Below are 19780 nucleotides of genomic sequence, written 5' to 3'. Positions count from 1 at the left end.
GCTCTCTGCTGCTTTGGCTAGTTGCCGACAGGCAAGAGGAAGCCCAGCCCGGCTGTCAGGCTCGAGGACCTGAGCTGGGACTGCAGCCTGTGCTGGAGAGGGATGCTCGTGGAGGGTGGTTTGGTTGACAGGTTCTGCACCATGGCAGGAGGCACTGCAGGATTTGAGGGGGAAGCAGTAAACCCCTAGCAAAACCAAGCCAGGGTGTCACACCAGGTATCTTTGCACTGAAGAGCAGCTCTGATTTGTGCAGCCGGCACCGGGCTCAGCTGGGGCTGCCGGAGGTGCCCCTTTGGCCTCCAAGACATGGGGGGAAGAACCAGGCAGCCCTCACAGTCCCTACAGAAAACCCCGGGAGCTGCCTGATGCCTCCAACTGCGCTTTGTTCCGCACGGACGCGGCAAAGGTCTGCCTGACCTGACGCAAAGGGAACACCCCTGGTGCAACGTCACCCCTTCCCCAGGGGGCTGTGGCACTTGCCTCCTCTCCATCCCCCAGCTCCTTCTCCCTGGGGATGGTCCCCGAGGGCTGGGCTGTGTGCTCACCATGAAGGATGCTCTCACCATGAAGGATGCTCTCACCATGAAGGATGCTCTCTCCCAGCTCTGAGGCTGCCTCCAGACGAGCAGAGCTGCTGCCAGGATCCCCAGGAGAGGCAGAGCCAGGGCAGCGATGCACCAGGCACCCCCGGCCCGCAGGCAGGGCAGCCCGGCTGTGCCCCCCCAGCTCACGGCGCAGACCAGGGCGGCTGCGGAGGGACCACGGCAGCGTGTCAGGGCAGCGCTGCCCCGGGCTGAGCCCAGGTCCCTCCTCAGGGTGCAGCACCCAAGCTGCCATGGCAGGAGGAACAAAGGACAACAAGGGTACAGGGCTGGGTGGCTTCTCATGGTTGGTTTAGCTTTGCTCTCCAGCCAGCCTGGGAAGTGGAGGGAGCGGGAGGTTTTCCGAGGCCCCGTGGGGCAGCCGGCTGTGCAGCAGTCGGGAGAGGGCAGGAACCTGCCAGTCTGTGCTACAGCAGCGATGTCCCCCGTGGGTCCCCCCACGCCAGCTCCCCGTAAAGCCCACCCATCGCTTCCCGGGCGTACCTACAGCTGTCAAAGCCCAGGCCACCACAGCAGAGGAACGCGGGGTGGGACGCAGGGCCGGGCGGACGAGATCATCCCACCAGAGCTGCGCAGCCGGGACCTTCCCTGCAGGAGTGTCCCGAGTGCTGGGTTCAGGCGATACCTGAAGAGCAGATATTGGGCATCAAGGCACGTGAGCGTGCACCTGCAGTGCCCCAAGGCCAGGGCCTTGCCCCGGGCATGGCCAACACCAGAAGCTGGGTGAGCCCCGTCCCATGTCCCCAGCAGCCCCACCTGAGCAGCAGCACACAGCCAGCCACCAGCAAGTAGGCCAGCAGCATGCCGATGGACATCATGTCAACCAGGGCTTTCAGGTCAAAGAGGAGGGCGAGGAGAGCTGCAGAGAGGAGAAGCCTTTTCAGCCTCCTGGCAGAGCTGGTGACACTGCTGCTGTGCCCATCTCAGCCGTGTTATTGTAGATAGTGCTTAGGCTGAGTCTGCTTACAGTATTTGGGGACAAAAACCTCTCAGGCTGTGTTGTAGTTCAGCACATCCTTCAGCTCGCAGGGAGCAGAGGAAGGGGACCTCAGCCATGCAGGAATAAAGCAAGGAAGGATCTAGAGCACCTAAAGCATAGGTGTATGCTCTAGCCATAAGGCTGCCCTGCCCTGGCTCTGTGGGGCAGCCCCATGTCCCCAGTGCACCCTGGGAGCTCCTGGGCTACCCCTGGGGGGCAGGGGGCTCAGCACACCATGACACAGCTAGGGGCACTTGGAGGAGAGCAGGGCTGTTGCCCTGCAGTGCAGGGTGAACAAAGCTGTCCTTGTCACCCACGCTGTCTCACATGAGCAAGGTTTGCAGACACCAACGCCAGCCTGAGGGAACAACAGGGCACAAAGGAGCAGCCGGTGCCAGCTGGCCATGAGGGTCTGCCCCTCCCAGGGTGCCCCCAGTCCCCCGAGGGGGCACAGCCCTGTGGCTGTGTCCCAGTCATCAGGCATATCCCACCCAGCCTGGGGTCTCTGCTGCCCAGGACAGGCAGGGCTGAGCAGCTCAGCTGCTCTGGCAGCCCCAGAGAGATGCTCTAGCCAGTGGGTACCACTGGGGCTGGGATGCCTGGAAGGTGACATGCCAGCAGCCTTCAACATCTCCAAGGGGCCCCTGGGTTGATCTGCTCCTGCTGGTACCAGCCAGAGCAGAGACACCACTGCCCACAGCTCCTGGGGAGCTCCTCCAGCCCTCCTGCAGCTTCTGTGCCGGCGGGGGCAAAGGGTGGTGGTGTAGAGGGAGCAGGGTTAACCTGGGCCAGGCAGGGAAGGAATCCGTGCAGCCTGCCAGGAGCATCCCAGAGCCTCAGCCTGTGTCTCTGCCCACAGTCGTGCTGCAAGGTCTTCTCCTCCCTGTGTCTGCAGCACAGGAGGGAAGGCTGGGGGGACAACGAGCTGCCTCTCCCCACCTCGGCTCCTGCCCCATGGATGCTCCTTGCAGAGCCCTGCTCAGCACCTTAGCCCTTAAGGAGGTCTGGGGGGGGCCAACCCCCCCTCTTGGCTGTTGCAGAGGGAGTCAGGGATGGACGTTTCCCAGCCACGACCAGGGAAGGGGGTTTTGGGGCAGGCAGAGGTGGCTGGCAGCAGGAGCAGCCCGGGAGGCAGCGGGGTACCCTGCACCCCAGCGTTCACCAGGAAACCGGGGCGGGGGGAACGGAAGGGGGTGAAATTTCCGCAGTTTAAGTGCAATCACCGTTATCGCCCCGCACTGTGTCACCGCTGCTGGCACGCAGCCCCTGTGCTCGCCTTGTCTGCCCAGCGTTCCCCTTCCCCGCGCCCTGGCAGGAGCAGGGCGCTTCCGTGGGTGCCATCGGGTGCCCCTGCACGGCGAGCACCCAAAGCCGAGGGGCTGAGGTGTGGCATGGCGGCGAGGGTGGGATCGCGGCCCTGACCCCAGTGTCATGGCAGGCGGGGACTGGAGGGCTCGTGAGCGGTGACGTCTCACCGGGAGGAAACAGCTGCACGCCAAGGACGAGCGCACGGCCACGAGTACGCACCGAGCTCGCCGGTGGGGTGGGCGGCTGCACCCGTGAGTGTGCCCGGACAGACCTCGGTGCCGCTTGTGAGTGTGAACTGGCGTGTAGGGGGACAGTGGTGGCGTGTAGGGGGACAGCGCTGGCATGTAGGGGGACAGCCGTGGCCGGGCGGTGAGCTCCGTGGGGTGGCTGCAGGAGGGATCCTCGCTTTCTTTTTCTTTTTAGCAAAAGAATCCTTCCTTTTTAACAAAAGCCTGGGGGGGGGCTGCGCTGCCGGCGGGTGTTTTTTCGGGGGTTGCTGCGGGGCCATGGGTGTGCCCCGGCCGGGATGCGCCTTTGTCTGTGCCCCGGTGCTGCGGCGGCCGCGGAAATGCCCGTCCCTCGGTGCAGGGGTGCGAGCTGGCCTCGGCAGGGAGGATCCCCCTGCCCGGCACCCACCAAGCTGTGCACAGGCAAACGCTCCGTATGACACCCCGAGGCACGGAGCTCTGGAAGGGCAGGGGGGCTTTTTGGCGCTGGGGGGGGGCAGGGGACTTTGGGGACCTCCCTTGCCCCGCGGGGAGGACGGATGCTGCGGTTTTTAATGGGGTGAAGCTCCCTTTCCGCCCCACGGGCAGGACGGCGGGGCGCTGGGTGTGCCGCGGCCTTCGGCGCGTGCGGCCATGCCAGGAGAGCCCCGCCTGAGGCTGCAAAAATAGCTGTTGGGCTGCTGGGGTGAAAGCCCTGAGCCCAAAGCGGCGGTGGGGCCGTGGTGGGGCCAGCGGGGTGCACGCTGCAGGGGAATGGGGGCTTTTTGGCAAGGGGGGGTCGTTCTGCAAAGGGGACGGGCTGTGCACGTTGTTTAGGGTTTCTTGTGGCACTTTCTGTCCAGGGACTCCCATAACCCAAACCTCTCCATCGTTTCGGGGGTGCAGGCACATCCCCATGCCCGGGCTCTGCAGCCCCCAGGTTTCACCGCCCGCCCCACGGATGCGGGGCGTGTGTCCGGGCATCCTCCCCGGATCGCCCGCCGGCAGGGCAAGGGCTGGGGCTGCCCCCCAGCCTCTGCGGAGGTGTCGGCGGCGGTGGGGGACAGGGATGGGGCGCTGCAGGGACAGGCTGGGCACTGGGTGTGGCCGGGGATCCTCCGCCACTGCTGAGATGAGTTGGGCGGTCTCAGCCCGGCTGCCGCATGCATGGAGGGAGGCAGGAGGGCTGTGCCACACAGGGCTCTCGCCATTCCCTGGCACGTACGCACCTTCTGAACGGTATTAAAAGGCTGCATAGGCTGGGGGCTGGGGTCCTCTGACACCCACCCAGCCGCAGCGCAGCCCCACGATACGTGGGGCACGCAGGGGCTCTCCCCTAGCCAGGAGCCGTGGGGAAGGGCGGCCGAGGCTTGCAGCCTCCCCAGCTGAAACGGGAAGGGGAGGTGAAGGCAGCTCTGGTTTTCTGCAAAACTTCCTCCCCTCAGCAAGGATGCTCGCGGGTCCCAGAAGGCTTCCTGCACCCGCACGGGGTGACCCAGCCGCACTGACGGCCGCGGGGCTGGGTCTCCCCCTCCACGGGTGCTCTCACAGGGATGCGGGGCCAAGCTGGGGAAGTTCATATGATTTTCCCCTACTTGCTCCATGGCGTGAAATCGAGCTGAGCTGGGGGCAGGAATCCCCCTGGGGCGGCCCCACTGAGCCTGGAGCTTTCCTGCAACGTGTCTCGGAGGGAGGGCGAGCACTGGCGAGGAGGGAGCCGTGCTGCATGGCTGGAGCTCAGCCGACACTCAGCGGTTCGCTCATGGCCGCGCTCCATTTTCCAGCTGTTTCTCTTCCTTCGTCAGCTTTCTCGGAGCAAACGGCGCTGTCTGGGGACTTTCTCTGGAGGGGGTGGGGAGAGCCCACGCAGCAGCGGGTTGCAGCTATAAATGGTGTTAGAAAACAACCTGCGAGTTGCCCTGGAAACTCAGCTCCGTTTCCTGGGCTCCTCTGGGTGCGTGGGACTGGCGGTGGCCTTGATCCGGTGCACGAAAACTCAGATAAAGCTGGTGGGACTTTGCGGGGGCTGCCCAGCCCTGGCAACGTGCACCAATGGGGCCATCCCCAGCAGCTGCTGAAGCTGGGATGGTGCCAGGGCTCAGGGGGCTGCAGGGAGCAGGGGGAGCATTGCGGGGTGCAGCGAGGAGGGCCAGCCCCGCGGAGGATGCTCAGCCCATTTCCATGTATTCAACGCCTTCTTCCCCTCCCGGTTTCTCTCCGTGCTGGCAGGAAGCTGCGTGGGGGCCCATCTCCACTGCCCCCCAGCCCGTGGGGTCCCCAACTCGGTGTCAGATACCAAAGGACCTCAGTTCTGGTGCCGCAGGGTGGCTGGTGAAGCCCATCTCCCTGAGCCTCCCCAGCAGCACCCAGCCATTGCCCTCCCGCGGGTATCGCACCCGCAGCGATGGCTGGGGCAGCACCCGAGGGATGGAGCGAAGCCCCCCTCAACCAACGCAGCCCGCAGAGAGGGGCTTTGGCTCACGGCAGCTTTTCTGTTCCCTCCCGCAGCTCCTCCTTGCCCTCGCTCCAGTGATTTCCAGCTCGGGAAGCCATGGCACCCAAAGGAAAGGTAAGGGTGACCCACACACGGCGGGGATGGGTGCTGAGGGTGCTGCGGGGCAGGTCCCAGCGCAGCGTCTCCATTGTGCAGCAAGGCTGGCGGTGACGTGCGTGGGGTGCGATGCTGCCCGGAGCCTGTTTACATTCCTGCCTCTCCAGCCAGAGCTGTCTGGATGCGACGGAGATGGGGGAAGCGCTGGGGCGGGGAGCTGGGAGAGCAGGGACAGCGAGGAGCAAAATCCTTCTGGGACCACAGCAGGCTGGAGGACAGAAGGAGGGCTGGGGGAAGGGGAGGAGAAGAGATGTTGCACCAGGGATTTGGGCTTTAGCTGGGGAGAAACCCTGGCTGTGCCCGATCCCGCTGCAAGGCGCACAGCCCCGCTCTGGCGTCTGCCCCCCGGCCTGGATTCCTCCCCGCTCCGAGCTGGGGCTGGTGTAAGGTGGCAGCTGGGTGAGCAGGTGCTGCCTTGCAGCCAGGAAAACCTCTCGGCGTGGGTGGAAAACCCTGCCTGGGTGGGCAGCTGTGGCTGGCAGGGCGCAGCCAGCCTGCGCTGTGCCAGGCAGGGGAGGAGCCCAAGCCCAGAGCCTCCCTTCTCCACTGCTCGGGGCCAGGCTCTGCTTTCCATTCCCTGGAGAAATCAAGTAATCATTGCCTCAAGCCCAACTATCCACAGCTTCCTGTCCAGCCGAGGGGGTGGTTGCCTCTGGGTGGGGAAACTGAGGCACAGCGCGGGTGAGTGTCACCCCTGTGGTGGTCCAGGACCCCGAGCAGCCACGCGGTGCGAGAGAGCGAAACCACGCTGGGAATTTTGCTCCCACCCTCCCGGCCCCAGCCTGGCTTATTTTTAGCCGGGAGGTCCCGGGCAGGCCGGCGTGGCTCAGAAGCGGGAGGAGGGGAGGGGGGGCCCTGGCAGCTGAGGTGGGGGATGGAGAAGAGGATGGGGGTGTGAGGAGGGCGCAGCAGGCAGGATGCTGCGTCCCTCCCGAGTGATGTTTCTGCACCTCCCTGGGGCTCGTTCCCACGAGAGCGCGGGGAGCGTGGGGTGACACAGCGCTGAGCTCCTGCCTCAGTTTCCCTTGCCCCCTCCACAGCAGCACTGTGGCAAGGCAGGCAGCTCGTGCTTCGACAGCTCAGCAGGCAGCAACACAGCCCTGCTCCTCCTCCCCATTTAACCAGGGCCAACATCTCGTTTCCCCATCACCACTTGTGCAACTCCAGCACCTTCCAGCCACCTTCATCCCCTCCTGCTGCCTCCGGGCACCTCTTTTGCCCTGCAACTCCTTATTTATGTCCCTGCAAGGCACGTGTGTGGGCAGCAGCTTGCACTGAGCCAGGAGGGTCTGGGAGCTGCTGGGAAGCAGGGCTAAATCCGTCTCTCCGGATGAATCACTTGCAATACGATCTGTCCCAGCGCCCTCGAAGGGCAGCGTCTCCTCTTGCCCGACTTGGTCCCCGCCACGTGGGATCCCAGTGCCAGGAGCTCCTCCCAAGAGGGGCTGTGGGATGTGCCCAGCCTGGACTGGTTTGTCTCTGGAAAGTGGGGGTCCAGAGGCGAGCTGTGAGATGCACAGCGGAGCTGTTGTGCTGCAGCGTTGGGATGGGGCCCGGAAGAGTGACGGATACGAGGCTGCCCTGTGTCCATCCCCTTGGGTTCACTCCTGGAGGCACGTGCTGGGTGCGGGATGCTGGCACTGGTGCTGCCTTCCCGATGCCCATCTTCTCTGGGGACACGTCCGCTTTAGATGCCCACGCTGGCAACAGCCCTGGGTGTTTGTACAGCTCTCAGGGGTTTTAAACAAGCCCTGCAGCAGATCCTGAGCAAGCCCTGGGAGGTTACGCACCCCGTTGGCACATGGTACAGGCAGAGCCAAGGGAGGATGCTCAGAGCTTCCCAGAGTGCTGACACAGCTGAGAGCCCCGGCTCAGCCTGGCTGAGGAAACACTGCTGTTCAGCTCTTCCCGCTCCGTGCCTCCGATGGGGACGTGTCCCAGCGCCTTACGTGGGGCCAGGCTGGCTTCACATCTGCTTCCACCCAGGGTTTGTGCTGATCCAGTTCAGAGCCCAGCCCCAGGCTCCCCGGGTTGAATTCCCCAGGCAAAGCTGACCTGGGGAGGGCGAGCACGGTCCCTGCTTTTTCCTGAGGTCTCTGTTTGGGGCTGTCACGCCTGGGCTCCCCGTTGTGCAGCCTGGAGGTGCAGAGGAGCAGACAGAAGTGGATCACGCCAACCCTCAGGATTTCTCAGGCTCCCAGGAAAGTCTTTCCCTGCACCCAGGATCTCTGCTCTGGCCCCTCGGACCAGCCTGAGCCCTGCGGGAAGGCACACTCTGGGGCAGGACGAGCTGTTGGCAGCCCTGGCACTTCTCAGTGCTTTCTGCTTAGCAGCCCATGATGATTTTGTGCCTGTAAATGTGTCTCCTTACTTGGAGGCCACGCAGAGCTTGGGCATCCTCAGCATCCGGAGGGTTTCCCTGCTCACAACATCCACCCCCATAACTCCCTTTGGCCCGGCTGCATTGCAGGGGGATCGCCCTGGTCCTTCCACGCCTTCCCCTGTGCTCAGGGTGTCCAGCCCTCCCGTGAGGTCTCCTCTTTTCCTGCTGAACCCCTCCCAGATGGAGCTGGGAACCGAAATGTGCTCAAGAAACCTCCCTTCAAACCACCAGCTCTTGCTGGTGCGGTGGGGAGGGTTGTACCCAGCTTGAACATGGGGCACAAGCAGCAAACAGAGAGTGATGCCAGCGAGATCCGAGAGGGAAGGCTGTGTACGCCGGCACAAAAACAATCTGCACAGCGGGCAGAGCAAACAGGAAAGGAAGCAACAGAGGAGAAGAACAAGTGTTTATGGTTGGGGCTGAGCTTTGCCTTCAGGCAGCCGGAGCAGATCTCGCCCCAGTCCTGCTCAGCTTCAACTTCTCCTTCCCCTCATCCCACCGGGGCTGCTCCTTGCCCTCTCACCTCCTCGCCTCCTTTCCCCTAGGTCTACAGGGGGTCGGTGAAGGATTTCCCAGGCTTTGATGCCAGCCAGGACGCGGAGGCCTTGTACAATGCCATGAAGGGATTTGGTATGGATGCTCCTCCGGACTGTCACCCCAAGGTCACCCTGTTGTCCCCTACTCCTTCAGTTGACCCTTGCATGGCTGGGCATCCTGCATCGCCTCCCCTCTCAGCTGCCTGTCTGCTTCAGCAGAGTGCCAGGACCTCTCCCGGCTCCCCTTTCCTCCCTGGAGCCAGCTCAGCTCTGCTCCTCCTCCCGGCCCCGAGTTGGGAGCAGCTTTGGGCACAGCAGGATGGCTCTGATGAGCCCAGCCATGGGGGTGAGGCCCAGCCACGGCACTAAACGTGACTCCCGGCTCTCCCCGCAGGCAGCGACAAGGATGCCATCCTCGACCTCATCACGTCCAGGAGCAACAAGCAGCGAGTGGAGATCTGCCAAGCGTACAAGTCTCTCTACGGGAAGGTAACAGTAGAAATGCTCCCTGGTCCGTGCCCCGACTACAGATGCAGGTGGCAGTGACTGCCACCACCCAGCCCATGCAGGCACCCACCGCTCCCTGGACCCACTCAGAGAGAATCACAGACTGGTTTGGGTTGGAAGGGACCTTAAGGATCATCTAGTTCCAACCCCCCTGCCACGGGCAGGGACACCATGCTGTGTCCAGAGATGTCACACCAGAGATGTCGTGGAGCAAAAGGTCCCCCAGCCCCTTTCTCCCCCTCCACCAGGACCTCATTGCAGACCTCAAGTATGAGCTGACGGGGAAGTTTGAGCGGCTGATCGTGAGCCTGATGCGGCCCCCAGCCTACAGCGACGCCAAGGAGATCAAAGATGCCATTGGGGTAAGGGGTGGGCAGCCCCGCCAGGGCCCCTCCGAGGACACCCCAGCTGGCCCCGCTGCTCATGGGGCTGCGTCTCTGCCCGCAGGGCATTGGCACGGATGAGAAGTGCCTCATCGAGATCCTCGCCTCCCGCACCAACCAGGAGATCCACGACCTGGTGGCCGCCTACAAAGATGGTGAGGGCTGGGGAAGAGCAGGGGCTGCCCTGTGTCCCCTTGGGCCAGGACAAGGGGCAGAGGTGAGGGGATCCAGTTCTCCAGGCCTTGACCTCGCCCTCTTCCACCAGCCTACGAGAGAGACCTGGAGGCTGATGTCGTTGGAGACACATCGGGCCACTTCAAGAAGATGCTCGTTGTTCTGCTTCAGGTATGTCCATCTGTCCAGCATCTGTAGATGGTGGGTGACTGCACCCAGCGGGGCTGAGCCTGTCTCTGTCCCACAGGGCACCAGGGAGGAGGACGATGTGGTGAGTGAGGACCTGGTGCAGCAGGATGCCCAGGTGAGGCTTGGCAGGTCACTGGGACAGGTGGCATCTGGGCAGGAACGGGGCTGGTGGCACTGGGACCATCCAGACGTAGACCTGCAAAAGGCGGGTGGGCACCAAGGATGCCTGTGCTTGGGCAGAGCCCCACATGAGCAGCATCCTGACTTGTGCTCTGCCACCTTCCCCATCCCACAAGGACCTGCTGGAAGCCGGTGAGCTGAAATGGGGCACGGACGAGGCCCAGTTCATCTACATCCTTGGCCGGCGAAGCAAGCAGCACCTCCGCATGGGTGAGCATCTCCTGCGAGCTCAGGGTTGGGCTTGAAGGTATCTTGGCAGCTTCTCCAGGCATCATGTCACTCTCATCCTACAGTCTTTGATGAGTATCTGAAGATTTCTGGGAAGCCAATTGAGAGGAGCATCCGGGGAGAGCTCTCTGGTGACTTCGAGAAGCTGATGCTGGCCGTGGGTAAGTCAGCCCCTGCGTGGGGAGTGCTGTGAACACACGCCGGTGGCCTTGCCGGGGTGGGAGGGCTCAGCACAAGAGCCAGCGGGGATGGGGTTGTGGCTGTACCCAGTTTCAGGGAGCTCAGGGAGGCTCCTTCAGGGTAGGTGGGAATGATGAACATGGCGCCCAAGGGGCATGGGTGCTCGGACGCTGGGGGCACTGGTGAAGGTGGGTGCTGGCGTCCCTCACTGTTCCTCAATTTCCCCGCAGTGAAGTGCGTCAGGAGCACGGCAGAGTATTTTGCTGAAAGGCTCTACAAGGCCATGAAGGTGAGTGGATCACCCCTTCTCCAGGGGGTCCCCCGCAGTGTTGTGGGGAGCCAGCCAGAGGAGGGGTCCCCTTGCCACAGGGTGCTGCTGGAGGGCAGGGTGACACAGGTCCATGAAGACAGGACCTGTGTGACCTGGGGTCTCTGCTCTTCCCTCCAAAGGAGTTATCCCTTCAGACCCAGGGTAGAAATCTGATAGAGGGTCCCAAATCGATGGGCTGAGCAGGGTTGCTTGGCCACCCCAGGCTTGATGCGGGGGCTCCTCCGTTGCAGGGGCTGGGCACAAGAGACAACACGCTGATCCGCATCATGGTGTCCCGCAGCGAGATCGACATGCTGGACATCCGGGAGGTGTTCAGGACCAAGTACGAGAAATCTCTCTACAACATGATAAAGGTAAGTGCCGGGGGGGCCCGGTCACCCTCCGAGTGGCTGTAGTGCTGCCTCCCTCGTGATGCCAGAGCCCGTGGGAGGGCTGAGCCCCCTCCCCAGCCACCCCGTGCCAGTGTCCATCTCTGAGGACAAGGCTCAGGGAGACCCATCCCATGGCACTACCTTGACCCTGCCTGCCACATGGTCCTCCATCTCCGTCTGTCTTTCCAGGAGGACACCTCCGGGGAGTACAAGAAGGCCCTGCTGAAGCTGTGCGGAGGGGATGATGAGTAAGACCGCCTGTGACCCCCCATTTGTCCCTCTTCATCCCCTTGGTGCTGGGTACAAACCTCCGGGTCAGAGCCTGGTGGAGCACCTGGACGGGCAGCACCCGCGGTGACAGCGGTTGGGCCCAGGGGGCCCTGTGGCCCCTGTGCACGGCCAGCCACGACACCACGGTCCCTCCTTGGCACGTGGCAGCCCCGCAGGGCAGAGACAAACCCCGGAGGGAGGACGCTGCGGTGGGGGCGGTTGGGATTCACCACCCGCCTCCCCCCATTCCCACCCGGCTCCTGCCCCCGTGCCTGGCACCCGGCGGGTACAAAACGCCCCTCGTGGAGGGGCAGGACGGGGTGCGGGGCTGGGCGGGGGGTGGCTGCTGGCAGGGTCCCCGCGGCTCACCGTCCCATGTCCTTGCCCTCCCGTTGCAGCGCCGCAGGTGAGTTCTTCCCCGAGGCGGCGCAGGTGGCCTATCGGATGTGGGAGCTTAGCGCGGTGGCCAAAGTAGAGGTCAGCACCCCCCAGCCCCCCCGGACCCCTTTCTGCTCCCTGCCAGCTTGGGACCCCCCCTGCTCCTCTCTGCCGCGGGGCACGGCCGGCCCCGCACCTCCGCTCTGCCTCTCGCTCCACAGCTTCTCTCGACGCCACTCTCGGGTTTTGGGGCACGAGGTTGGCGGGACATAACCCCGGCAGGGCTGGCTGCCCCCCACGGGCTCCACTAACCCCCTCCTCTCTCTGAGGCCTCCCTCCCTCCCTTGGGGCAGCATGTCCTGCATGTCTGTGCGATGCATCACGTGCAGCCCTGGCTCCGGTGCCCACCGGAGACCTCTTGCTCCCCAGGGCAGCCCACCCCGACGCCAGGGCTGGCCGGGGCACGGGGAGCCGGCACCCTGCATGCGGCTAGAGGCACCCACAAAAGGGTGCTTTGGGAAGCGCAGAAAAGACACCCTGAGCCCTACATGCACATGCACGGGGAGGATGGAGATGTGCTGGGAGCTGTAAGGGTGCAGGAGGATAGAATTGCAGGGCAGGAGTGGGCACCCTTTCAGCGACTCCTCTCCTGGCTCTCAGCTGATGCAGCCAGCCCCGGCCGAGGTGTCCCCGCGCTGGGGGAGGCGGGTGTAACACCGAGCAGGACACCGAGACTCCAGGGACTGTCTGTTGCCGTCTCCTCCCTGCTCTCTGCTGGCCTGGCTACGGTTTGCCCCTCGATGGAAGGGGTGACAGTGGCGGGGACATCCTCACTGAGCCCCAGGTGCTTGCACTAACACACAACCTGCTTTGGCCTCAGCTTGCCGGGTGGCACCATCCCTCCTTCTCTCCATCCCTCCTTCTCTCCGTCCCTCCTTCTCTCCATCCCTCCTTCTCTCCATCCCTCCGTCCATCCCACCCAGCTCGGGGCTGAACCCAAACCCCTCTGTGCATCCACAGCTGCGAGGAACCGTGCAGCCCGCGGGAAGTTTCAACGACGACGGGGATGCGCAGGTGCTGAGGAAGGCGATGAAGGGCCTGGGTAAGTGGGGACCATGTGCCCAGCCCCTTCCTGCTGCTCCTCAACAGCTCCTGGGGCAGCAAACCCACCCTGGCCCATGCAGGGCCGTGTGAAAGCCCCGGGGGGAATAAAGGGATGGTTTTGGAGCTGTGGGAGCTCTCCCTTCCCCACCTCCCCGGTTTGCAGGGGATGTGCCCACGGTGACACGGTGTGGCTCTGCTGGCCCCCTCAGCTCTCCCCAGCGTCACTGCTGTCATTGCAGGCACAGACGAAGGGGCCATCATCGACGTGGTGACGCAGAGGAGCAACGCCCAGAGGCAGCAGATCCTAAAGGCTTACAAGGCTCACTATGGCAGGGTACTGCCGGCCCCTCCATCCCACCCTGCTCCTTCCTTCTGCCCACATCCCGCCCCCTCCCACGCCAAGATCTGCCCCTCACTGACAGAAATCTCACCTGGGCAGTGGTGGGCAGCCAGGGCACCCCGATTTGCCCCAGCATGACAACTCAGTCTTCCCCAAGGGTGTCAAAACAGCTTCCGGCTCTGGGGGCACCACCAGCCCAAGGGGAGGGTGTCCCTTCCCCTTTGCCTGCCCCATCCTCGGTCCCGCACAGAGGGACCTCCAGAGCCAGGATCTCCCCAGCGCCACCCCTCAAAATGTGACCTTAAACTGCCCCAAGGGGCTTCCCAATTGTCTCCCACCCCCACACTCCCCTGTTTTCTCCCCGGTGTTGCCTCGGCTGGTCTGTCCCTGCGGAAGGAGCCGGGGACTGAACCCTCCAACGCTTCTGCAGGACCTGATGGCAGACCTGAAATCCGAGCTGTCGGGCAGCTTGGCCAAGCTGATCCTCGGGCTCATGCTGACGCCGGCGCAGTACGATGCCAAGCAGCTGCGGAAGGCTGTGGAGGTAACTGCCACGCCGGGGGTATCGGCTTCGGCACGTGAGGACGGGGTGGTTTTCGCTGTGGTTGTACACACACTGCTGGTGGCCTGGGGCTGTGGGTGCACCCCAGCTTCACAGGCCCCCGGGCTGTCTCCTATATGGAAGGAAAGCAGAGCAGGAAGCACCAGCACAAAGACCTGGTTTGCACTCAGGACCCACTGGGAGCCCAGTTTGGCCTCTTTGCAGCCCAGCACGCTCTAGCCACCCCGTACACAAAGCCTCTCGGGGAGGCCTCCCACTGCTTTACAGAGCATCCCCACTTCGCAGCGGGAGCAGTGCCCTGCCTGGCACAGGCAGCCACAGGAGAGCCAGGGTGGGGGCAAACCAGTGGCATGCACCACAGTCCACCAGTCACACCAGTTGGGACCCCACTAGCAGCACACTTGGACGCTTCCATGCTGGTTCCTAACAGCCCTTGGGGCCATTTGCTGGACATGGACTTTTGGCACGTGGCAGCCCTGGGGTTAGAGCAGCCCCTCCTTGCCTGGCACTGGTGGGGCGATGCCGCCGTGTCCCCATCCAGCGCTGGCACCCGCAGCACCCTGCCATGCCGCTCTCTTCCAGGGGGCCGGCACAGACGAGAGCGTCCTCATCGAAATCATGGCCACGCGGAACAACCAGGAGATCACGGCTATCAACAACGCATATCAGGAAGGTACGGCACAGGAGGGCCATGGGGAACACCCAGGTCCTGGGCAGGGACCATGTTTAACGCTGTACAAGGCCCTTTCCAGAGCCCAGGGAACATTTTAATCTCTGGGTTGGGTCCATGGCTTGGTGCTGTGAAGGTCTACTAGTCCCTCCAGGCAAGAGCAGCTCTTCCCCAAGTCCAAAACCTTATTAGAGAAGTGGAAACCTGGGATGAGGCTGCCAGGAGTCCTCAAATCCATCCTGTGATTTCTCACACCCCCAGACCCTGCACTTCTCTTTCCCTTCCATCCATGTCCCCTGCGAACAAGAGCTCCAAGCTCCAGGTTAAATCCCCAGCCTCTTCTCCCCCAGAGAGCCTGTGGTTTTAAACAGATGGCTCTGTGGCTGGTCACCCCCAGCAGAGCGCTGGTCCTGGCCTCTCTCCACGTCACAGTGACATGCCCCAGCTCTGCCACCAGTGTCTCCTCCCCTGAGAGCTCTTTCGCAATGATCCCTCGGGAGCTCCTGGAGCAAGAGGCTGCGCTTGTGCCCAGGGCATTAGAGCTGCTGCGGTGATCCCCTCCTCCCCGGGCCTGAAAATAGCAGATGGAGGCATCTGCTTCAGCCATGCAAAGGCTGGAGGATGGCCACCACCAGCCCCACGGGGATCACGGGCACAACAGGCACTGGTGGGTGGGAAGCAGAGCTGCAGGCAGGCTGCAGGGCTCAGCCGTCACCCTTCTCCACAGCCTACCACAAGCGCCTGGAAGATGACCTGAGCTCCGACACATCGGGGCATTTCAAGAGGATTCTTGTCTCCTTGGCTCTGGTAAGGGCAGATGTCTCGCTGGGGATTGTCCCCTCCCTGCCATGGGCAGCGGTGGGGGTCTGCGAGGACGGTGGCTATGGAGAAGGCAGGGCAGCACCGCCTGGCTGGGCAGCGCTGCTGGACCCCATCTGCCACCCCCTCGCTTGAGGCTCTCCCAGGAGATGCCCTCTCCCCAGCTCCATGGTTTCTGTATTGAACCACAGGGCAACCGCGACGAAGGACCAGAGAACCTCACACAGGCACATGAAGATGCCAAGGTAAGAATCATATTGGCAGTGCTCTTACAGGCTCTGCATAAAATAAAATTGAAGATGTTGCATCCCCTGGTCTGGAAATGGCATCCTCAGGGGAGCACGTGCTGCTGGGGCAGGGTCTGGGTAAGCTGCAGGGGGAGATGCCAGGGGAGGTGACACCTTGGAGGTAAAGCTCCCAGGCCTCATCTCTGGTGCTCTGAGCTTTGCTGCTCCATGCACAGGGAAGCTCCAAACCATGAGAGAAGCTGCAAACCATGCGAGCAGCCCTGGGAGCCAGCCCCGGGGAGCTCCAAGCCTGGGACTGCACAGTTTGTCACGCAGAGCTGCCACTTTGGGGTCCGGCAACACGCACTGATGCTGAAATCTGGCACTTGAGCTTCAAAGGCAGCTTGGGGCTGGTCTGCAGGAGCCATCCACCTCTTTGTGTTGTGCACAGGGCAACCCTGAACCCGAAGCTGCTTTTCAGCCTGCTGGGATGCCAGCCTCAGCCCTCAGACCATTGCCTTATCTTTACTGGGCTGTGGTGAGCCAGGACTGGAAGGGGGAAGGCTGAGCAGCCAGAAGCAGTGCAGGGGGGTGCTGGGGCCCCATCGCCTGGCTCAGCTCCCAGTCCCAGGAGACCCGTGACCCTCAGGCTGTGTACCTTGGCCTCCTCCTGCTCCTTCGGGCCAAGGCTTTTCTGAAAGGGGCTGGGAAGCTCGGTGCAGGGCCAAACCCCAGCTCGCCCTTGGCTGTCCTGCCCTGCACCGCTTGCTCCAACGCAAGCCGGCAGAGGGAGCGGCTGCTGCACTGCCTGCACCCCGCTGCCTGCACCCCGCTGCCTGCACCCCGCTGCCTGCACTGCTGCCCGCCTCGACCTGCTGCAGAGAAAGAGAGAGCCGGGGATGACAAAGAGAGGGATGAGCCAGCCGGGCAGCCGCTGGCCTGGTGCCACGCTGTGTTTTACCAGCAGTGCTGCCCTTCCCCTCCTCTCGCAGCCTGCGCCCACCAGAGGCGGGCGGGCTGGTGTGAGCCAGCCTGGGGCCAGGCAAGGATGCTCCCCAAGGAGCTACTGGCTGGTACCCAAGCCCCAGGGGTTGGGGAGCTCAGTTTGCTTGGCCAAAGACTACCCTCCGCTCCATCCCAGCTAGCAGTGTAGGGGCCAAACTGGAGGAGGACACAGGTCCTAAGATCAGGCCCACCCGCAGGGAAGCAGGGGAGATGGAGACAGGTCATTTGGGGGGATTTTGCTGGACTTCCCTCGCTTTGTCAGGGAAGGATAAAGGTTGAGAAGCACCTTCTGACCCTGTTGTCTTCCTGTCTCTCTCTTTCTCTCCACCAGGTCGTTGCTGAGACCCTGGTGAGTGCCTGCCCTTTCGCTCCTCAGCCTTCTGCATGTTTGAGGGGATGCCGGGGTCCTCGGGCGCAGGGCTGGGGCTGGGAGGAGCAGTCCCACATGCTGGGCTCCTCTGACCACGTGGGCTGCATTCGCTTGCTCAGGGCTCCAGGGTCCTTGCATGAGGATGGTGTGGCAAGGGGACAGATGCCCTGCACGAGGGCACTTCCCTGCAGCGCTGGGCAGGAGAGAGAGAAAGCCACTTTGGGAGGGCTAGGGACCAATCCTGCCTGCTGCCTGCATGCAGGACCCATGTTCCTGGCAGCATGGGACTTGGGGCTGGCTTCCCTGGCTCACCGAAAAGGGGAATGAGGAAGGGGCGACTTTCGACTGCGATAGAATGGGCCCCGCAGCAGCCGTTTCACCCATGGGCAGCACTGTTGTGGACCAGGGTGGAGGATGGTTCCTGTGTCTGGTAGCTCTGAATTCCCTGTTCAATATTGGTCACCTGCAAAACACCCTCCCCAAAAGACAAAAAAAAAGTCTTAATCATGAGCATTGCACAGCTTTTTTCATAAAAACTGGAAAGCCTCTTTTCTCCGAGGTAGTGTGTAAACGTGCAGCTGTTCACCTTCTCATCCATGCACAGAAAGTGCCTTTTTTGGCCAAAATAAAAAAAGCTATTTTCTTGTTCATGAGAGGTCACCTTCTCTGCAAAAGGGTGTTCAGGACTGGTTGTCCCCGGAAGAGCCCTTTGACACCTTTGCCCCTCTCCGCTATGCCAGTCCCCCTGTCCCCCTCTTCACTCTCGGTTGCTCTTTCAGAAACTTGCTGACGTCTCCAGCAACGACTCCAGCGACTCCCTGGAGACCCGCTTCCTCAGCATCCTCTGCACCCGCAGCTACCCGCACCTCCGCAGAGGTAGGACCACGTTTCTCCATCGCTGCTGGACCCCCAGCTGTGACACGAGTGATTTGATTTGGGCTGGATGGGACTCCCAGGCAACAGGAGGTTGGGGTGGCCCTGTCTCCCCAGTGGTGGGAGGAGATGGCATTTGGAGTGTGGCTGGTTGAGGTCACCAAAGCCTGCTCTGGTTCCATCTGGTCCAGAAGTCTGTATAGTTGAGGCTGGGGTCTCCTGGGTGTCTAGGGCTGGGATGGAGCGGCTCAGCAGTGACCCTCTTCTCTCCCCGTCCTCAGTGTTTCAGGAGTTCATCAAAATGACCAACCACGACGTGGAGCACGCCATCAGGAAGCGGATGTCAGGAGATGTGAGGGACGCCTTCTTGGCCATCGGTCAGTGCCCGGCAGGTGCTCCCTTGGGGCCAGGCTCCCCGGCGGGCAGGCAGCCCCTTCCCCTGCCTCTGCCAAGGCAACATGAGGGCAGATTCCTGCTGCCTTTGGGCCATGGAGGCTCCCAGCGCGGTGTGGGGTTGGGGAATTTATAGGGTGTCCTATGGGGTCAAGCCTGCAGCCCTGTACCAAGGAGGGTTAGCAGCTGACCCAATGGGTGGCACAGCTCCCTGCTGCAACGTGTCCTCTGGGTGCCATGAGCCCACTTTCTCTCCCCTCTGTGTGTTGCAGTCCGGAGTGTGAAGAACAAGCCAGCCTTCTTCGCTGACAAGCTCTACAAGTCCATGAAGGTACAGATGGGCTCTCCTGGGGCTGGGCTGCGGGAGAGGCTATGGTGGGCAGACGCCCTTTGGGACTCTCTGATTGAACCCCGCAGCAGCGATGGGGTCTGGCCCCCGGCTGTCCTCAACAGAGCAGAGTAGGGCTGAGCTCAAATACTGCATCAGCCTTCTGGGGTTAGCAGGGGACACGACAGGCTTGTGTCGTGCCGGCAGCAAGCCCAGCACACATCCAAGGGGAGATCCACAGCTCGGACCGTGCTGGAGATGCTGGGAGGGTCCCTGAGCCCCAGTCCCTCCGGGGTTATTTGTTCAAGCTCCCCTTTGCAGGGTGCCGGCACGGATGAGAGGACCCTCACCCGGATCATGATTTCCCGGAGCGAGATCGACCTGTTGAACATCCGGGGCGAGTTCATAGACCTGTTTGACAAATCGCTGCACCACATGATCGAGGTGAGGGGACAGGGGTGTCCCTCCCCAGCTTGTCACCTTGTCTGGCTGAGCCCTGGCCATGAGCCCTGCAGGAACCTGCGCGGTGCCGTGAGCAGCACAGGGGCTGAGCATCGCCTGGGGAGGGGGAACCTGCCCCAACCAGCCCCAGCGTTGGCACATCTGGCTGTAGAGGGGATGTGCTGACATCTTCCACTGCTGCGTGGATGCCTGCGGGGTGGCCAGGGCATGGAGCTACGCCTTCCCCATGCCCAGCACCTGGAACTGGGCTTCCCCAGGGCAGGCATCAGTGGGTGGTTCTCTAACATGGGTCTCCCTCTTGCAGAAGGACACCTCCGGCGACTACCGCAAGGCTCTGCTGGCCCTATGCGGGGGGGAGGACTAAGGCGGCCCCGGGAGCCCCTTCTTCGTGTCTGAGCCAGCACGCGCGCACCCACCGCCTTGATGTCACTGCAGCTTCGGGGGCTTCAGGGGACGCTCGGTTCCCCGCAGAGGACAACTCACTTTGCGCTGGAAAGCAGCACCACATTGCAAGGGGAGGGGAGCAGAGGGGTCTGGGTAGGGGGATTGTTGTCTGTCTCGGTGCAAAATAATTCATACCCAAACATGCCACTAACCCAGGAATTTACCCAGATGGAAAAGACAGTTTTAAATCTCATAAATAAATCCTTACTGTTGCTGACCCTGGGGTAAGAGCGGTTGATTTACTGGGGCAGGGTTGGGTGGGACTGAGCCCGTGCTGAGGACTCTCAGTGTTTCCTTGTTCCCACAAGCAAATGTGGGCAGGAGCCCTGCCCCAGCCCCAGGGAGGGCCCTGGAGACCCCAAAGCTC

At 62.8% G+C, this 19780-nt stretch overlaps 1 protein-coding gene across 2 annotated transcripts; it reads left to right on the top strand.

The window, feature by feature from the left end:
* The first annotated feature begins 2953 nt into the window (after positions 1 to 2953).
* On the top strand, positions 2954 to 19630 carry ANXA6 (annexin A6). Of its 2 annotated transcripts, XM_068409735.1 has the most exons (26): positions 2954 to 3173; positions 5604 to 5664; positions 8635 to 8719; positions 9020 to 9114; positions 9381 to 9494; positions 9580 to 9670; positions 9781 to 9860; positions 9937 to 9993; positions 10175 to 10268; positions 10352 to 10447; positions 10697 to 10755; positions 11028 to 11150; positions 11358 to 11416; positions 11837 to 11915; positions 12837 to 12918; positions 13160 to 13254; positions 13691 to 13804; positions 14405 to 14495; positions 15220 to 15299; positions 15503 to 15556; positions 16875 to 16892; positions 17693 to 17789; positions 18068 to 18163; positions 18452 to 18510; positions 18829 to 18951; positions 19274 to 19630. In XM_068409735.1, the coding sequence occupies exons 2-26, from the start codon at positions 5647 to 5649 to the stop codon at positions 19331 to 19333; spliced, it is 2019 nt and encodes a 672-aa protein (XP_068265836.1). In that variant the 5' UTR covers positions 2954 to 3173; positions 5604 to 5646; the 3' UTR covers positions 19334 to 19630. The 2 variants fall into 2 exon arrangements, with proteins under 2 accessions (XP_068265836.1, XP_068265837.1); XM_068409736.1 differs by lacking the exon at positions 16875 to 16892.
* Positions 19631 to 19780: the final 150 nt, after the last annotated feature.

This window comes from Nyctibius grandis, chromosome 10 (genome assembly GCF_013368605.1).
Source record: "Nyctibius grandis isolate bNycGra1 chromosome 10, bNycGra1.pri, whole genome shotgun sequence".
NCBI classification, from domain to species: Eukaryota; Metazoa; Chordata; class Aves; order Nyctibiiformes; family Nyctibiidae; genus Nyctibius; species Nyctibius grandis.
This window is presented reverse-complemented; position numbering and strand designations above follow the sequence as displayed.

What these genes read in the sequence shown, in the direction of transcription:
- ANXA6 (XM_068409735.1), top strand. An exon ending in CAATGCCATGAAGGGATTTG is followed by an intron (nt 8,720 to 9,019) that starts GTATGGATGCTC and finishes CTCTCCCCGCAG; the next exon opens with GCAGCGACAAGGATGCCATC. An exon ending in GAAGCTGATGCTGGCCGTGG is followed by an intron (nt 10,448 to 10,696) that starts GTAAGTCAGCCC and finishes ATTTCCCCGCAG; the next exon opens with TGAAGTGCGTCAGGAGCACG.